At 45.9% G+C, this 17,986-nt stretch overlaps 3 protein-coding genes across 3 annotated transcripts; 2 read left to right on the top strand and 1 right to left on the bottom strand.

Moving 5' to 3' along the window:
- Nucleotides 1–288: 288 nt before the first annotated feature.
- Nucleotides 289–3,686, top strand: PHALS_01385 (conserved hypothetical protein; the record flags this gene model as incomplete). Its single annotated transcript, XM_024715761.1, has 6 exons — nt 289–1,340; nt 1,418–1,517; nt 1,912–2,144; nt 2,208–2,317; nt 2,376–2,420; nt 2,482–3,686. 6 exons carry the CDS (start codon nt 289–291, stop codon nt 3,684–3,686), a joined length of 2,745 nt encoding a protein of 914 aa, XP_024581427.1.
- Nucleotides 3,687–4,939: 1,253 nt separating this feature from the next.
- Nucleotides 4,940–9,016, bottom strand: PHALS_01384 (myosinlike protein; the record flags this gene model as incomplete). The annotated part of the gene is made up of 1 exon (XM_024715760.1): nt 4,940–9,016. One exon carries the CDS (start codon nt 9,014–9,016, stop codon nt 4,940–4,942), a length of 4,077 nt encoding a protein of 1,358 aa, XP_024581426.1.
- A 2,723-nt stretch (nt 9,017–11,739) lies between these two features.
- On the top strand, nt 11,740–12,381 carry PHALS_01383 (uncharacterized protein; the record flags this gene model as incomplete). Its single annotated transcript, XM_024715759.1, has 2 exons — nt 11,740–11,924; nt 12,120–12,381. 2 exons carry the CDS (start codon nt 11,740–11,742, stop codon nt 12,379–12,381), a joined length of 447 nt encoding a protein of 148 aa, XP_024581425.1.
- Between the last annotated feature and the right edge of the window lie 5,605 nt (nt 12,382–17,986).

The raw sequence follows: 17,986 nt of genomic DNA, 5'->3' as shown, positions 1-17,986 counted from the left end.
TTAAGCAAATCAGTTATGCTCACAAGTCAGGCTTGTACATATGTGCTGGTAATTAAAATCACTACCTTACATAAGCCTGTGACAATCATCTTTAAATTCTACCAGCAGCCATATATATTTTTTCTGTATTTTGGAAGAAACATTTTGCAAAGAAGTTGCCTAGTAGGCTTGTATAGAGCATGCGTAATATTAACTGCCCACATTTTCATAATTATCAAATGCTGCAACTGCATACTTTTTTAGCCCAAAGTAAGATAATCCAGTTGTGGCCATTCGTCGTGCGGCGCAATGGAACACTTTTCCGACGGCCTTCTTGCCCACCTCTTCACTTTTCTATCCGCCAGGGACATTCTTCGACTTGTTGTCACCTGCCGATCATTATCTCCATCTACTCCATGTATCCAGCTTGCGCTCGAGCGCGTGATCAAGCGTCGCTTCGAAAACCTTACGGGCTTCTTGGAGACCTCATCCACTCACTGGCCTCGCTCACTTACAGTATTGCGAGGCGCAGAAGTGCTTTATATCAAGGATTTACTAGCACGCTCGACTGCTCAATCGTTCGAGGCCGTGGCCTCGTGCTCTCCGAATAGCGTTATTGTGAGCCGCGCGTGGCTTAGCGCCTTCAAAAAACGCTGCCAGGACTTTGAGCAGTTTTTGCTGCAGTTCCGCCGCACAAAACGAAAGCAGAGGCGGCAACACGCAGCAAAAAAAAAGGACAATATAATGTTCGAGGACGTTAAAGTTGCCGCTAATTCGTCGCTGATTGAGGCTGGAGCCATGATCGTTTGTGCGCACGATGCTCTGTTGCCAGCTGCTCAATGTGTAGGTCGCAGTCGACGTGCTATCATAAGAGGGGATGTATTTAGAGAAATTGTGGGTTTTGCTCCTGAACTCCGAGGCTATGTGCTGAAATCGTGTTGCGACTGTGCAATATGTGTGTTGGAACAAAAGGCGAAGGATCTGGAAGCTGAGAAAAAGAAGAGAAGTAGGTTTGATGCGGAGATTGCAGGTTCAAGGGACATGTTAGAGCTACTCGAGAGGAAAAATGGATTTCCAAAGGGTTTATTTTCACCCATTGGATCTGAGGACAGTAGACAGCAGCAATTAGCTCCTCATTTATCAGTTGGAAATAGAAGTAAGTACGCGACCTACTTCTTGGTCCCCAAGAATTGGCTCAACACGTGGAGAAAGTTTGTTCGAAGCCAGGGAGAAGATGCTCCTGGTCCAGTGCTAAATGCCGAGCTGGTTTGTTTGTCGCACCAGAAAACTATCGTCCCACCATACATCTCCATGTTTCTTTCGGGGTTCTCTCTAGAACAGTCAATCAGGGCGACGCAAGCGTATGTCAACTCTGTAATATGATTTGTGATTACTTCATATGCTGATGGTGTTATCGTTGTTATGGACATGAGTGAAGGCTTGGATCCACGTTCGCGCGCCAGTACGAGATCGTGACGTTTGGTGAGTGGGAAGCACTTTACGATCGGTATTGCGCTGAGTTTGCCATCGGCTTTGACGTAATTAATGGAGCGTATCACTGGCGGACACAAGAATGCCAGATATGCATATATGGGATGGGTGGTGGTCCATCATTGAAGCAGCCGAACTCACGACGGTGAAGAGGCTTGTACTTACTCAGGCTCAGGTTATTTATAAAGTAGTCGTCTTAAATTCCATCATCGGAATGCGGCACAGCTATAAGGGCCTCAAGGATGTTGCGATGCAAATGATAATAAACCATCTTAAGTTCTTTTAATATTTCTCCAAAACCAATACAATTACCAAGCTTACCATGGTGCATTAAGTTTGCCGCTCAAAATTGCTTCAACTTGTCAAACGATCCAGAGTGAAGGTCACTTCAAGTGCAGACATCTTGGTCACTTTTAATTTTGCCTATTCAAACACAAACAGATGAAGACCCACCGCGCTCACAAACGCAAGCTTCACTTCTCCGCGAAAGACTTTGCTTCACTGGTAACTGTCAAAGTGAATCATGTTCCACAGCGACCTCTAAAGCGACGCAAACGCCAGTCACGCTCGCGTCATGTCAGTCCAACATCCACTATCAATGGAAAAGGTCTGTCAGCAACCATCTGGAGCCAAATACAAGACCAATTTGCGGCAGCTAAGAGTCTGGGGGAAATGTACGTTTGCTAAATTCGCCAAGCCACAGATTGGTGCTGACCTGGATCAATGTTGCCTTCCAGAACGCGAATTGTGTTACACTTTTTCACAGAGCATGAGCATTTGCAAGGCTCATCCTCTGATGTAATATTTCCCATCTTTGTACCGTCCAGCGAAATTTATAAAATGAAGGGTACGCAATGCCTTTTTCATCCTGCTACCAGCGGCGTCGAGTGACATTTTTTGCTTAGTGCCAAGAAAAAGACGTATTTATGACGTACTTCACGTACTGGAAGGTACTGAAAAAACTTTGTTGGTGCTGAAATGGGGAACATATGACAACATGTGCAACTGCAGGAATTAGTGTCATCAAACGAGTTCGATACGACGAGAGGCGGGGGACTAACGGAGGCTACTTCTTGTACTATGGGAAGTCGTCGGTTGTGCAGCATTTGGCAGAAATGAAGAGCAGGTCGTCTCAGGTGATGGCGGAATTCCGACAGACACGTCATCTGCATTGTTGCAGCATTGTGGAAAAAGACAGCGCTCTCGTAAGTGTCTTCGAAAAGCAGGCAGCTGCTGACAAGTGGCCGTGCCTGGTAACAATGACAGTTTGCTTCCTGGGCTTGCTATTTCAGCAAGACTATAAAACAGGAGTAGGGTTACCTGCCATAAGTGCTCGTCTCGTTGATGCAAAGACGTTTATTGGTAGCTTGATACCGAGCGCATCGACGGAGGCACCCTATCGTGATGTACACCGCCGCGTGTACGATGTGGTGTCTGTGCTGGTGAGCTGCAACATAATAGACACTTCGCCCGTGCCTTGTTCAGAGTCTATCGACAAAGGTTTACGCAAATACGTTCGCTTTAACTACGAAATTTTTACGAATCCGAGGGTGCTGTTTGCTACTATCGACTCATTGAAGTACTGGAAATCCAAAAGTGTAAGCAGCTTGACATCTAGTGACGTCACGGCATGCTTCGGCGAACTCGAAAGCCCAAATGCGAAAAGTCTTAGAAATAACTGGCCTTCTCCTTCATTGGAATACTGGCAAAGCCTGCATGACGACCTAGCTCTGGCTAGCTCGACAGTATTCTCACCAATTTCTGTGAACGAGTCTGACGCCAGCAGAATTATGCAGCCGTCCGCGAACAGCAATTCAGCGGGCTTACGAGATGTTCCGGACCCGCAGTTGCCACCCAGTCTTCGTGTTATACTCCGACCAGCAAAACAGCCATCATGCCTTACCCAAAAGTTTTTCTCTCCCCTTGGAAAAATGACCACGATAAGCAATAAATGGAATGACGATTCGCTGAAGCATCTTGGGCTTCATGATGTCGTACCGGCTGTGGACAAAATTGACTGGAAATCGGACATGCAGCTGCAAGAAAACTGTTGCGAGATGTGGGGCTTGCAGCATTCACAAACAGCTCCAGCTGACATTTGTGAGCAGCAGCATCAATATTGGGTAGACGGGATAAACGTAAAGCTTACGGATCTTGAATGTAGCGATGTATTGGTAGATGACGACATTAATAGTACAAGCAGCTATTTCTGCTAATTCGAACAACTTAGAGAAAATGCAGACTGCATGCGCTACATCGATTTGCTGTTTCAATGTTTTTCTGATAATGTTGGCTTTGCACTGCATAATGCTAACATATCCGGGAATAATAGACCCAGGACCGCTACTGCTGAAAAGAACGTTTGTGATACTGGAAACAGCTCAATCCTCTTTGTGACGCTTTCTGTCTTCCCAATCCATATCCTTCGATCCCACCGTTTTCTTTTTTGATCAATCACTAGCTCTGCGCAAAGTTTCCACGCTTTTCTCCTTTGCAGCATGGGACTCAATCAGGATTTCAGCACGTAATTTGCAGTTACTGAAATGACCTTTAATTCTGGGATGGCTTTCGAATATTCAAGCGAATTGTGCAACCTCGACATGAGATTTCTTTACAATGCTGCCGATTGTTCGACTTGGTCGATGTGAATATGTGATTGATATCAAGCGAAATATCATACACTTGCGTTCTTTTGGTTGCGTCCCCTTCAAACAATATACGCCTGTGCCAGAAAATCATCACATTAACAGTGACTTCTTCAAATTGAATATAAAGCATATTAGCCTCAATCACATGCATCACGATGGCATTTAACGCGGCGAATAACATCAGGCATCACTCACGCCATCTCTTCCCACTCTTTGGAAACCCTGTCACCATATGGCTGGCAACAAAGGCTCGATGGTCAAATGCTTTTCGTCTCGTATCGGGCTTCCGTGACTTAAAACGTCGATCTCAGCCTCTTCGCATAGCAAGCTTTACATAAATTGATGCTTCAACAAGCATGCAATAGAGACCTTTCGCCGTTCAAGTGTTAAAAATGCCACAGTTTCACATTGGTCCACGTTCCTAAAATTGCGTAATTGAATTTGTCAAAAGACCAGAGCGCAACAGGAAAGATAAATTCTTTTCGGCTGTATAGTGCGGCGTTTATCAATGTGTGCTGAGGGATCACTCGTATTCTATATTGCGTCGTACTATCTTTCAGAAACTCGCCGATACAACAAAATTTTGTAGATGCTTTAAACCTTTTGGAGCTTTATTTAACTAAACAACAAAATGGATTGCAACATAATAATAACACATCATACTTACGCCACAAGCAAAAATTTAAGAGATGACACAATTGAAAAAAGTGTTGTCTTTCGCGACAGATATACGCCTCGCGGCGTTTACTCATAACTTTTGATCCCTGGCCAAAGCCATTTGGAAGTCACATCGAGAAAAAGCTGCATCGGACACATACTCTCTACCTTTTGCGGCTTTTGTTGATCTCAAGAATGATAGCTTGGAGTTCGATGCACTGTTCACGCATCAATTCCAGATCATATTTTAAATTGCGATTTTCGATCTTGAGCATCGAATTTTCATCTTCCAACGAAATGCCACTCGAGCTTGAAGTGCTCCCACTACCACTTCTTGGCTTCATGAAGCTCTTGGCACGGGCCGACAACTCATTTAATCGTTTGACGCTGCCGCGTCGACCTGAATGGGCCACTCGGAACGACTCCATACGGTCCACGACCGACCTACCGCGTCCTCCACGGATCGAAGCCGGGTCATTATCGAAATCATCGCCCATATCCGAGTCGTCTTCACCATGTACCCACTCCTCACCATCGTTGAACTCATCAGCTCGATAGTCGTCGTATTCAGGCTCGACAGGAATCATTTTGTACTTTTTCCAACCACGCTGAATTTTCCTGATTGCCCGGCGCTGAAAATGATACTCCTTAAAGTCCAATGACATTCGCGCGTATGATTGCAATACGATTGCAGCATTAATTTTGTTGCGCAAACGTCGGCGCTCCAAGAACCCAAGTGCAATCCGCTGGATTGTGCGCGCTTCGTAATACATAAAATCTGACTTCATAGCCTCCAACTCCTCCATTACTCCATTTTTAAAGTAAATCAATGATTTACCCATCTGATACTCTAGCGGCGATTTTCGACCGATCGAAGTCATAAACACACTGCACGTGCGGCGGACGTCTTTACTGTGCATAGATGGCGGGAACATGATAGCATAACGCGTTGCTAACTCAGCGGGGGTAAGACGACTTGGATAACCAGAGCGCGTGATTCGAATGGCTTCAATCACGCCAGCTGAACGCAATTGCTCTACGATCATGCGTTTATTAAACTCAGTCGAGCTCTTGTTCGAGTTAGGCTTGATGCAACGCACATAGTGCGAATTAGTCGTCCTGATGTTGTCCATCAATTGTGCCAGCGATGTCTTAAACTGTGAGCCAAGACTCTTAGGAGCTTTTTTGCCGCGCCCATTACTTTCCTCAGGAACTTCGGGGTCCTCGAAAAGCTCTGGAAGCAAAGGCAAACTGCTCAGTTGGATTAAATCAAGTAGGTCTTTCTGAAGCGTATCGCGATGTTTTTCCATAAACCCCACCGTCTCATATGTAACGGAACCTGCGTAGTGGTTGATAATGAATTGCGTACGCTTCACCTTAGGGAAGTCAATACTTTCGTTCACTTCGCCGCCCTTCTTTGTCTGGTGATTTGTTCGAATTTTGTTCACCAGAGCCTCCTCCGTATCTCGAGGCTGACGCAGATGGTCGTTCATGAGGGCAATAATTCCCATCTTGCCCTCAATGACCTCCACAATTCCCTGGTTATCCTGATACTTAATGTGATCCCACTGCAGGCCTTCGCGAATATACTCCTCCTCAACAGTTTTAAACACATCCGTTGTAAACTTCTGCTGCAGTTTTTCATTTGCATAGTTAATGCAAAACTGCTCGAAGCCATTATGAGCAAAATCCTCAAATCCAAAAATATCCAGCACACCGATTTGGCCCTTTATGCGGCGCTCATCTGTGCTTATAGCCCCATTAATTTTTCCCACCATCCAGTCAAACATCTTTGAATAGATAGTTTTAGCCAGTGCATCACGATTTTCAGCTGCTTCTACAGGGGACAAAGGGACTGTGACACTATCATTACGCGTAATGACAGTGCGGTTACACAGCGCTTCCTCGATACTCTTGGTTGGAAGGCCAAACATCTTGGCAGCTTGAGACAGTGCTGAGCCGCTTGATATGCGTGACCCACTCTCACCACTTTTGTCGAACAAGACTTCACCCAGTAGCAAAACACCAGCCAGAATTTTGAATAACGTTGTCTGCGCACCACCGTCCAGTCCGATTATAGACAGCGACTTCTGCGTGCTCGCAAACCACTTTGCATCATCCAGCCCTGGAATCTGCATTTCCGAAAGTGCACCAGCATACTGGTATTGACAGTCAGGGTCCAGACCAAATTCCTTGCGATCCTTTGCGGACAGACCAGCCAAAAGCTGATAAAATATATGGTAGTTGCGCTCACCTTCAGCGATAGATACCACACGTGACTTCTCCAGTAAATATGTCTCGCACTTGGCACCAATTAGTTTTCCTTGACTGTCAAATTGCAGCTGTGTAAACTTACCGAAACGCGAGCTGTTGTCATTTCGAGTCGTCTTTGCATTACCAAACGACTCAAGAAGCGGGTTGACGTCAATGACTTTCGCAATCGTCTTGTCCTTGCGACCACCCGCCACGCTAGCCAAGTGATTCATGACAATTTTAGTTGTTTCGGTCTTACCAGCACCAGATTCACCACTGACCAAGATACTCTGATTCATGGCATTAGTCTTCATATGCTTGAAAGCAGCAGTCGACGTTGAGTACACGTGAGGAGGCAGTGAGTCACGAGGTTTTTTTAAGTACTGCTCGTGCAAATGATCACCATATAGGTTATCAATCCACTTGTATGGATTTACTGCGATCACAATCTCGTTCGTGTATGTGTAAGGTTTTGAGGCGGTGAACCGTTGCTTCAAATTAAAAAGGATTGAAGGCTCGTTCAGGTATCGAAGAAGGCGCATGTCTTCTACACCCTCAGGGTTGTCGTGGAGAATGGCAATCGGTAGCGACTCCACTTCAGTAGCTGTGGGTCCTGCAACCGCACGAATGACGTCCGGGTTTTTGAGATCCACAATGCGCTGCTCAGAATCACCAGAGTCGAGAAAAGCCGTGATTGTCACCTCTTTTCGGCGATCATTATAGTCAACAATCTCTGAAAGCAGCCACACTTCATCCTTGTCAGGAATGTAGCACTGCACGCCTGGAACAATCAAATTTTGCTTGTTGCTAGCACCTGCAGCCTGTTGACGGAGTTGTTCTTCTTTAATTTCAAGTTGTTCATGCATAAACGCATTGCGCTTCTTTTCCAAGCTAAAGTTGCTACGACGACGTTTCGGATGAACCCAATATGTCTGACGCTTGCGAACGTAGTTTCCGCGACCTGTGGATCGCTCTATCCGATGCCGCGGCTGGAAAGGCACCGGTGTGGTAGGCGTGCGAACTTTTTGCGTTATATTGGCAGTCGGTCGCTTGCCAGCGTTTTTCAACGAAATGTTTGTCTGCTGCGATGGAGAAGGACTTGCAGTATTTGTCGCTAAGAAAGCAGAAAGCTTGTTTTGGGACCGAGGTTTTGCCGAAGCAGATGAAGTGGCTGGTTGTTGATTCATGAAGGTGTTAAGCTTGTTACCTCCCGTCGATAATGACTTTGGAACACTTGGTAGTGTTTTTGTAGCAGACACCATTTTTGCTGTGTTAGCTGATTTCGAAGGCCCCGATGGACGATCAGCGTGCGTCAACGGCGATCCGTGAGGTGCTGGCACTTGATTTAAAAAAGCGTTTAAACGATTCGCATTCGCTGCTCCACTGTCGCTTCTTGAGTATGGTGGTGCGCCTTCAGGCGACAGCATTTCTCCTCCAGTCTGAGGTGACATCGGCGGAGGCGATGATGGTGGTGTTTTTCCTGGCAAGTCTTCGCCACCTTTTTTCTTCTTTCTCGATAGAAAACCACCCTTCATAAAATTACTCAGTTTACTATTAGTTGCTTTTTTGACGGGTGAACTTTCCTGTGAGCTACCAGTAGACGTCATGGATTCTGCATCTGACACTGGGTCTTCTTCGTACTCACCAGAGTACCCTATCGTACCAAATCTGTCAAATAAAATGGAAAGTGTTTCGAGCACGCTGTCAAAGTTAGCATCAGTGTCCAGTAAGTCGTCTGGCAGGAATATATCGCTTTCTTTTAGACCTTTCTTCTTGCACCACTCGAGAAACAGTCGCGTATTAGCCTTGGAATGGAAAACCGTGTTCAGTTTATTGACCTTGAGATTGGCTTTCGGGTCAATACTGTTGGCTAATTGACACAATAATTGGCCATCACGCAGCATGTCCGAGAGATGTTCACCATGATCGTTTGATGAGGCTGTGACGCTACAGATCCATTCCTGCAATTCCTCCGCGCGGCGCACCATAATACTCTAATAGTGGCAATGAATTGTCCGGTTTTCTTTCGCTACCTGTGTCTGGTTTTTAATAAGACGAAGAGAAGGAGCTTTAACACTAGGCGACAGTCTCCTTTGGTCTCTCGTAGTAAGGCGCTAGTATGCGATAAAGTGAATGGCTCAAAGAACGACGAGTTTTTCGCACGACCCGACGGTGCAATCTGCCCACTTGACGCTTGATATACCGTATAATGGAAACTGACTCCTTTAACTGCTGCCGATAAAACGTACCCTTTTCCCTTTTGTATTCTACCAGCTGTGAGGACAGACTTTAAAATTAACGATGTGTCGACAGCATGAGGTCGTGTTGAACATATACATTCCGATAACACTTATCAGCTGTAATGTATCTACACAGTCAGCACACATGCATCGTAGAAGTCATTTAGTTGTCGTGAGTGTACTTTCGATAATTTATTCATATATTATATGCTATACCGTATGAGAGAAATTGTGCGTCGTCTACAATTACAAGATCATAGGTTTAGAACGTAATTTGTGCAAGTATGTTACACAAAACGTTCGTCAGGAAACAATAAAATTCACACAAGACACCAGCAGCATTCATGCTACGAAATGTAGGTTTTTCAAAAGGCATTATGACTGCAAGTGTCACATAAAGACCGAGGCGAAGGAGACTTTCGCTGATGAAATAGGCTTTTTAAGTTTTTGGTTTCGGCATTGAATGAATACTTACTCGAGATTAACCGCCGAAACCTCAGCTACTTGTTTGAGAGTATTCACCAAATGAACTTAACGAAAAAATGTGTGCTCAAAAGTAGCGAGCCCGTGATTTAAACCACTTAGTTATCGTCGATGACACCGACACCGAGTATTGAGTGTTATGGATGGCTTCTACCGATTTGACGCTGTCCGTAGCACGCATTGATTTAAGTGACACCACAATTGTTTCTTGAGAGCTGTACATGCACTGCGTGATTAAACGATCATCAGTGGAAACCTCAAGGTAAATCGCCGACCAATACCGCGTAGCCGCTTTTAGACATTGCCAAGCTCAAAGTTATATACCATTAATTATTCCTTTAAAATCTCTTAAAAAAAGTCGCTTTACACTCTTTAGATTATAGCAAAAGTTAATCGGCGTCTGAACAGTATGCAAGGCTAGCGACGCGCACTTACGACTGACTCAAGCTGTAAGTGAAGCCAGAGCAATGTGAGTGGCGGTTCATGATTGTGTATCTACCATAAAAATTTGTCGAACATGAAAGAAATTCCATTCCTTGTTCTGACCGGTATTCTACCTCGTTATCTTGTAAATATATTTAGCATTCCTCCTTAGACAGGCGAAATTTATTACGATTTTTACAAAGGCGTGTTATGACAAAGAGGGAATACAAATATAGATACAATAATTACCTCCCCAGGTTTTCGTGCCGAGCTCCTCGATACAGATGTATTTTTTTTCGTGAGTGCATAAAAATTTATCCTATGAAAAAAATAGCATGCTCAAATTGAAAATAACACGTAATATATTTGTGAGCAGTACCCTATTCTGAGCTTTTAATAGACATCGAAAGCATAACTCAATGCAAGACGTTTGAATTCTAATTCCTTGCATCACGGGGCACATCCCTTCGTACAAGTCTCTTTGTCAGGTTTTAATATCAATGCTATCCAATACGACCGTTTCTCAAATCCATTTTTATCAAAGAAGGTGCAGCAGTGCTGCCATGTGGGTTCCACTCGTCGGGTGCACGTTACCGAACCAGGTTTAAATACTGTAAGATTCTCGTGTGTACTTAGTACTAATCACTTGCTCAAATCAAGAATTTATAAAGTACTCAAAATTGATCCATGATGTGTTAGTGCTACTCATAAACTATGATAGCGTATTGCGTGAGATTCGCAGCTCACGTGTCCCACTGTTCAATCCTTTGTTTAACCTACACACTGTGTCTCATGCGCCGTGTAGCGCCGCTCATTATTTTTTGCAATGTTTCTTTTCGCGCAGCACATCGGGGATTAGGTACATATTTAGCCATGTAGGAGAAACTATTCATATATGCACCAAAGCACGAAAAATACAGTAAGATGCTTTGATCGACCAACCCTGCTGTTTTTCTATACAACGAAAAAGATCATCGTGTATTTGCAGTTGAGATTTCTAGAGTCCAAATTTTGGGCTTAAAAATGTTGGGACTGCTAAAGCCATATCTTCGGCATAAAGCAACTATTTTTGCTGCTCTAATATTAACCTATCTTTCAACCAGGATAGACCTGCCGGAGGAATTTCAGACTCATCGGGATGATCTTGTGCTTGCCACTTCAAAGATCTATTCTTGTCATATTTTTACTTCGAATGTTGTTTGTGAGAACGATGTGCTCGGAAGCTGCAAGATCATATCCTGAAAAAGAGAAAGTCGTTGTAGCATCGACATTGAATATTTTGCTTTATTTCAGGCTCTTATGACAAAAAAGCCCAGTATTCACGACAACAAGATAGCTCAAAAGTTTCCGTATATAGTTTATCGCGAACAATTGGTGGCCTATGAGCCGACAGCGGTGATCGCCTGGAGGTGCCCCACAAGCCATAAGAATGTGTTGGTGAATCATTTTTAAAACACGCCTTCCAGGTGTTGGAGAATGCCGTTTGTGCTCCCACGATGGGACCAAGCGTTCAGCAATTCGGGGGTGACGACGAGAGGAATCACGCTCGCTAGATCATTGCAGTTATGATGATCAAGATTTTATCGATTCTTTGGGCGGCCGTCAGTGAGTCGCGCTTAAGTTTATCAAGCAAAGAAGAAGCGCACAAAAATGGACGGTTGCTTACATATTTGCCCATTTGTAACATGGTTAGTGCTGAGGCGCTAGATGTCGAGAAGGCTTGTATAGCTTACCTAAGCGTATGGAGATGGTAAGTATGTCCAATCGGCAAAGAGAGTGATAAGCTGGCTACGTTCAAGAGCGGAATACTTTTATCGCTGTGGCAGCGATTGGCCCTCTTTTGAATTTGGTTGTACTGAAATTTTCCGATGCGACTTGAGGTCGTATTGAGATCTTCCGTTTCTAAGGAAACATTTTGAGTGCGCGAAACAAAAGTTTTTCTTAGCGCACGAGAGGGGATCAAGCTCGACCAAGTAGGGGACATCATCAGTGATCTTCTCTGGCAGCCCAAAACCATCATGGTTATTGTAGATATTTCATCTGCGTCAGATCAACTATATGTGTCCTGTGTGCTCCTTCTCCCATGGTCAGAGATATTCAGGTCGGAATTCCACGCGAGATCGTTTAACGAACCACAAGAGGTGCAAGGCAGTCAATTGAAAACCCAGATCGTGGACATGGACGTCTCAAACTTTGTGGAGCCGTGATGAATTTGGAACTTACATGCGACGTGCGACAGCAAAAAAGGCGCTAGAATTTAAGTGGGGGTGTTGAAAATACCAAACGATACCAAGCCCTGAACAGTACTCGTGTGTTATGCAACGGAAAGACCTTTTAAAGTTTTGAAGATAGTTTAGGCTATTCTGTGCAATGGCAGGTTTCTGAAAATGTAAATCGTAAGCTGGATCCACATCTTAGGTTTGAGATACAATCTGATTAAAGTTTTGGCATGGGACATCGTCACCACAAGGCTGACTTCTAAGATATGATTGTCAGATATATTGTCTCATTACGCTCAACAACAGCTTTCATTGAGTTCGAAGCAACGAAATTTTACAGTTGGTACCGAAGGAAGTTCTGAGATCATCGTTTTTCATGGATTTGTCCGTCGTTGGAGCAATCATAGAGCATTCAGTTCAAAGCGTGGGCATGTATTGATAAAGATCCTACCGATTTTTGTCTATCTGTCCTGAAGGAACAACACAACGTGATCACCAACGACGCGCCACATATGTTGCCCCTATCCAAAAAAGTGCGTCATGGGATTGACCGTGTTCTTGGAATCTACAACTGCGTCACTTTACGATGAATATACCAGGTAATCATTTTCTGTGTAATAGACATAGCCGGCTTAGTGAAAGGAAACAATTGCCCATTGCTACACGGCGCCGAGTCTATATGTCAGAAAAGTTAACGAGTTGCAGATTGTTCACCCAGCGTTCTGGTAAAGACCCCAAGATCAGCAATTAGATGTGCTGCATATCAGCATGGTTCGATGCACTTTGCCCAGGAATCCTAATTCGGATTATTTCGTGCGAGGCAGTGACCCCCCTCTCCTTGCAGTGAATCTACCGTGTGGAATGCGCTTGGAGTTACTGGTTATACCCCAGGGACTGTATAACACACCGGCAACGCTCAGACTTCCTTTCCGCAGCTATTAGAGCCACATCGTAGCTATGAACCAGCCCATTTTGACGATCTATTCGTCTAGTGGTGTGTGTAGAACGGGTGATCGGCTTTATGCATCCACAATAAATTTCTTTAGGCAGTGGCCGAAATACATGCTTTGATGATTTTTATTTGCGGCAAAGCCGCCTAATTTTAACTGTATAGATTTCCCTAAATATATAGAGTAAAGTCTAAATACATGCATACCTACTGGCTACCTATCCACATACCGTATTCTTGTTTGAGTGCAGTCACACCATGCCCATCTCGTGTGGCAAACACACCTGTTACCAGGGTACGTGTAACCTCGTTACACTCTCCCCCATTAAGATTGAGAACATTTACAGCCATAAAGGCTAAGTACCAAACAGTAGTACCCTTTCTTTGATAAGATTCTATTTGTTAGCAAATAACTTTTCATCATTAATGGGGTGCTCTCCTCATAAGCTTCAAGTTTTAGTCTGACAAGACCCGAAAACGATGATACTCTTCATGTCAATTGGCATATGACTGGTAAAAGCTCGACATATGGCAAAGGCTGAGGCATCACAGAGAAATATGGCCAGTTCAAATGTGGAACAGCTAGAATTAAGCTAATTGTGCTGTTTTTTTTAAAGTATTGAAGGTCGCCTCATTGAACATCTTTTATATTCGTACCGTGTCGGCACAACTATACTTGTATAAGAACTGGCCAACCTGCGATGACATTGATTTTCGCGGACTCTGCCTGCAAATTCTTCTCTTTAATGCCATACCTCAGAAAATTGATTGTCAGATCCAAATTCATAAATATCCCCAGTCAATTTTGGCATAGAGCATTTATTTCTCAATTTTTTTCATCTGCGGAGCCACCTATATCTAAATGTATAGGCTCTCATATCTATATAGTAAACCCAATTAAATGTATAACTACTCACGTACTGACATTGTAAAAGTGTAGCCAGACCATTGCGTGATCACACAAGATGGTGTGACCTACATCCTTTAGACCCGAGCACGAGAAACCCCATTACACTCTCCCCCATCAAGATTGTAAACACCTACAGTTCACATTCAGTGTCGCCTCGAACGAGGCTCGCGGGTCTAAGACACCACAACATCACCAGAACCTTCTTACATTTTTCTGCTCAATGAGCCCAATATCGAAGACACGGAAGACACCCAGCCTCGCTGGTCCCTAGAACGCCAGCGGGCAGAGCCCTTCTTCGTCTCCTGCACGTGGTGCAAATTTAGACAGCGCACCGCGCCTGCTACGGGCGATAAATCACCTCGTCGAGGGTTTCGGAGAAGTCAACTATCAGTCGGATACTCTTTTTTCAGGATGGGAAGAATAAGAAGGTGAGGTGAGCCGACGGCGCGACGTGAGCCCTGCTCAAAACTTGCGAACGTCTTGCCCGTTTCCGACCTCTCGGCTTCTGGAGAAAGTGGTATGGTTACCAATCGCCTCGATGAGGCACAGGAGCAACAGTTGGAGGTTGCTAGGCCCTCGTGTGGAATACGGCTTCCGTTCGGCGGAACCCCCTGTAGGAGCGAAGGACGCGATCACTCGATCGTTGGGCGTCTACATGGTCGGGTCCCCCAGCCACTATACAAGCTAAACTTGTCGAACGGAAAGCTCCCCGAGCTCGCTTCTTGAAGCCTCGAGAAATCGTACCGCGCTTGCCTTCGTGCTCAACGAGGAAGCGCTCCTGTACCCGCGATGTGGACGATTCCTGTGGTGCTCGCCCCTGGCGAAACCGCTGCCGATGACAAAAGCTCTTTCCGCGATAAGTGCAGCGTCACCGGAAATTTTTCTCGCTGTGCAACATATAATATGACCATAGGAAGGTGGACACGCGTCTGGAACGCTATCCTCGGTTTGAGTATGCCAGACTCAAGGCGCATCGCCGACTTTCTTCGGATTATCGCCCTGCGATGTATGGGCTGATCCCTCCGCTCCCACGAGCTCTGTGGTCTCTCACACGGGTAAGTCTGCGAGCGCAGCTGTACAGGGCCATAGCTTGAGCTCAGCCCGTGGCCCTTCAGCTTTCCTTGCTGTTGCCGAGCAGCGCGGGCGTACGACGACGTGATTTCTCTGTCTCTAAGCGTTTACGACGTCTGGGCTGTCTTGCAGAAGTGAAACCCCAAACTTTGACGGGTTCTTAGAGTTGGGGTATCCCTGCCATTTCACAAGATACTGGGTTTGACCCTGGCGACGACGTCAACTCTCAAGACGTTCCACGGAACAGTAAACGCCGCCATTCTCATCGAGAAGAGTCGGTGGACGACTACGACTGGGTCGATTGTCGTCCTGTGATTCGCGATGCTTGGGGATAGGTCCGTCGCGAACGAGATTTCGCTAAGCGTCATGCTGGGGTCGCATACCACTGCGCGAAAGACCTAGAGATTTTGGAACATGATGTGCACCGGTTGCCTCACGTTGAAAACTATCGCGCTCTGTCGGAGCGGCTTCTAGCGTCGCATCAGGTGAAGTTGGAGCGCTTGGCGCCGTTGGAGATGGAGATCGTTGCATTTCATGCTCAAACCCAGTCTGGTCCAGCTTCGGTGCCAACGCTTCCGCATTCACTTGCGCTGGATCCCGGTACGGCTTGAGCAGGCCCACCCAAAACACCGGGTGGATCCGCATCCGTTTCGGAAGGTTAAGCGTATACATAAGGCCCCGCTTGGCCGCAACCTTGAAAGTTCCGACGAAGCGTTAACGAAGCTTCGTCTTAGAGACAGCGGAAACTGCATGTGTAGGAAGTTTTTTGCATTTAATAAAACCATGTCTCCGACCTTAAATTTTTTCTCAATTCCTCTAACTTTTTCGTATGTGTATTTCTTTTTATGTCTTGTCTTTCAGTCATTGCATCGCGAACGTGTCGTAAGACACTCAGTCTGGTAAAAAGGAACTCATCAACTTCTTCACGCACAGTGAAAGGGACGACATCAGCTAGCCGATCGGCTATCACTCCCCTACCAAGCCCTAAAACATTGGATGGCGGCGTCAGCGGGACGCGAGGATGAATGAAGCCGTTCACGTAGGCCGGTAGACGAATGCGCTGCACTATCCAGAGCGAACTGTACGAGTAGCAGCATGGCACTCCAGCATTCTCAGCGCAGACGCTGCGAAGGACGTCTTCGAAGTCGCGATCTACGCGCTCAGTATAACCGTCGGTCTGCGGATGATCCGCTCTTGACATATCCAGCTTGGCGCCCAGCACCCTGAAGATCGTCGACCAAAACTTCTCAGTGGAGCATGGTGTTCTGGCAAAGACAATTGACTCCGGGAGTCCATGTTGTTGAAAGACACGATCCACAAACAGCGTCGCCGTATCGACACCTTCAATGGTGTCCGACACTGCCCCAAACGAACGACGAAGACTACGACACCCGTGTTGTCCACCGAGTCCTTCGGCAGACCAAGCACAAAGTCTATACTCATGGACTGCCGACACCTGGAGGGTATCGGTAAACTGGTCAGTGGCGCTGCCGCATTTGGTTAGGTTTCACCATTTGACACATCTCACACGTTTGCACATAGGTGCTCGTCCATTTGCACAGCTTGAGCCGCCAGTAGTGGCAACTCAAAGAGCTGTAGGTCTTTTCGCGACTGAGATGACCACTGATCGGAGCTTCGTTGGCCTCATAGAGGATACGATACTTCAAATTCTCATCGTGAGGAACCACGATTCGTGGCGTATCCGTCGAATCGGTGCTAGAATACAGCAATCCATTATATAATGAATATTGTTGCAACCGTGCACGCAGTCGTGAAGACAACTTGTTGCCCGAGTTTTCAAACTTCTTGCTCCCGAGAGCCTGTAGCAGCCCTACGCACATATCATCTTCCGCGTACGCGGCGCGAGTCAATCCGTCACGGACGACGTCACCGTCGTGACATGAGATAATCAGGTCTCAGCCAGAGCACTCTGCTATCCTGGCTTATATTTCACCTCAAAGTTATTTTCTGCAAAAAATGAGAGCCACCTGGCTATCCACTGCGAGAGGTGAGGCGACTGAGTCGCGGTGCTCAGTGACGTATGATCTGTGTAGATCACAAAAAGCTTTGAGCCGAACAGACGAACGCTGAACTTGACAAGTACATCAAGAAAACTCTTGTCGTGAACTGGGTCGTTCCTCTATGCAGCCTTGGGCTGACGAGATATGAACACGATCACCCAATCACGCCCCTCGGCGTCTGCTTGCAATTGTGCACAGCTAATGGCAAAGTTCGAAGAGTCACAGATGACACTGAAAGAACGATCGGGGTCTGGCAACGTCAGTATTGGAGAACTGAAAAAGATTCCCTTGATACCGTCAAACTCCAATGCTCGGTGTCCCAATATCATTCCGCATCTTTTTTAAGGAGATTTGACGATGGCCGTGCCATTTTCGCATAATTCGCGCTATACTTGTGCAAGTAGTCGGCAAGGCTAAGCCACTTGCACAAGTTATTTTGGCTCGTTAGAACCGGCCAGTCCACAACGGCCTTGACCTTAGCGGGATCCGTTCGAAGGCCACGCTTCTATTGAAGCATCATGAAATGGAAATTTATCCGGCGCCGAGGATGCACTTATCTGCATTAGCATACAGCTTATTCGTGCGCATGCACTCGAACACTGCTCCTAAATGGGCGATGTGGCTCTCTTATCTGTCCCCCGA

This window comes from Plasmopara halstedii, assembly GCF_900000015.1.
Source record: "Plasmopara halstedii genome assembly, contig: Scaffold_1548, whole genome shotgun sequence".
NCBI classification, from domain to species: Eukaryota; Oomycota; class Peronosporomycetes; order Peronosporales; family Peronosporaceae; genus Plasmopara; species Plasmopara halstedii.
This window is presented reverse-complemented; position numbering and strand designations above follow the sequence as displayed.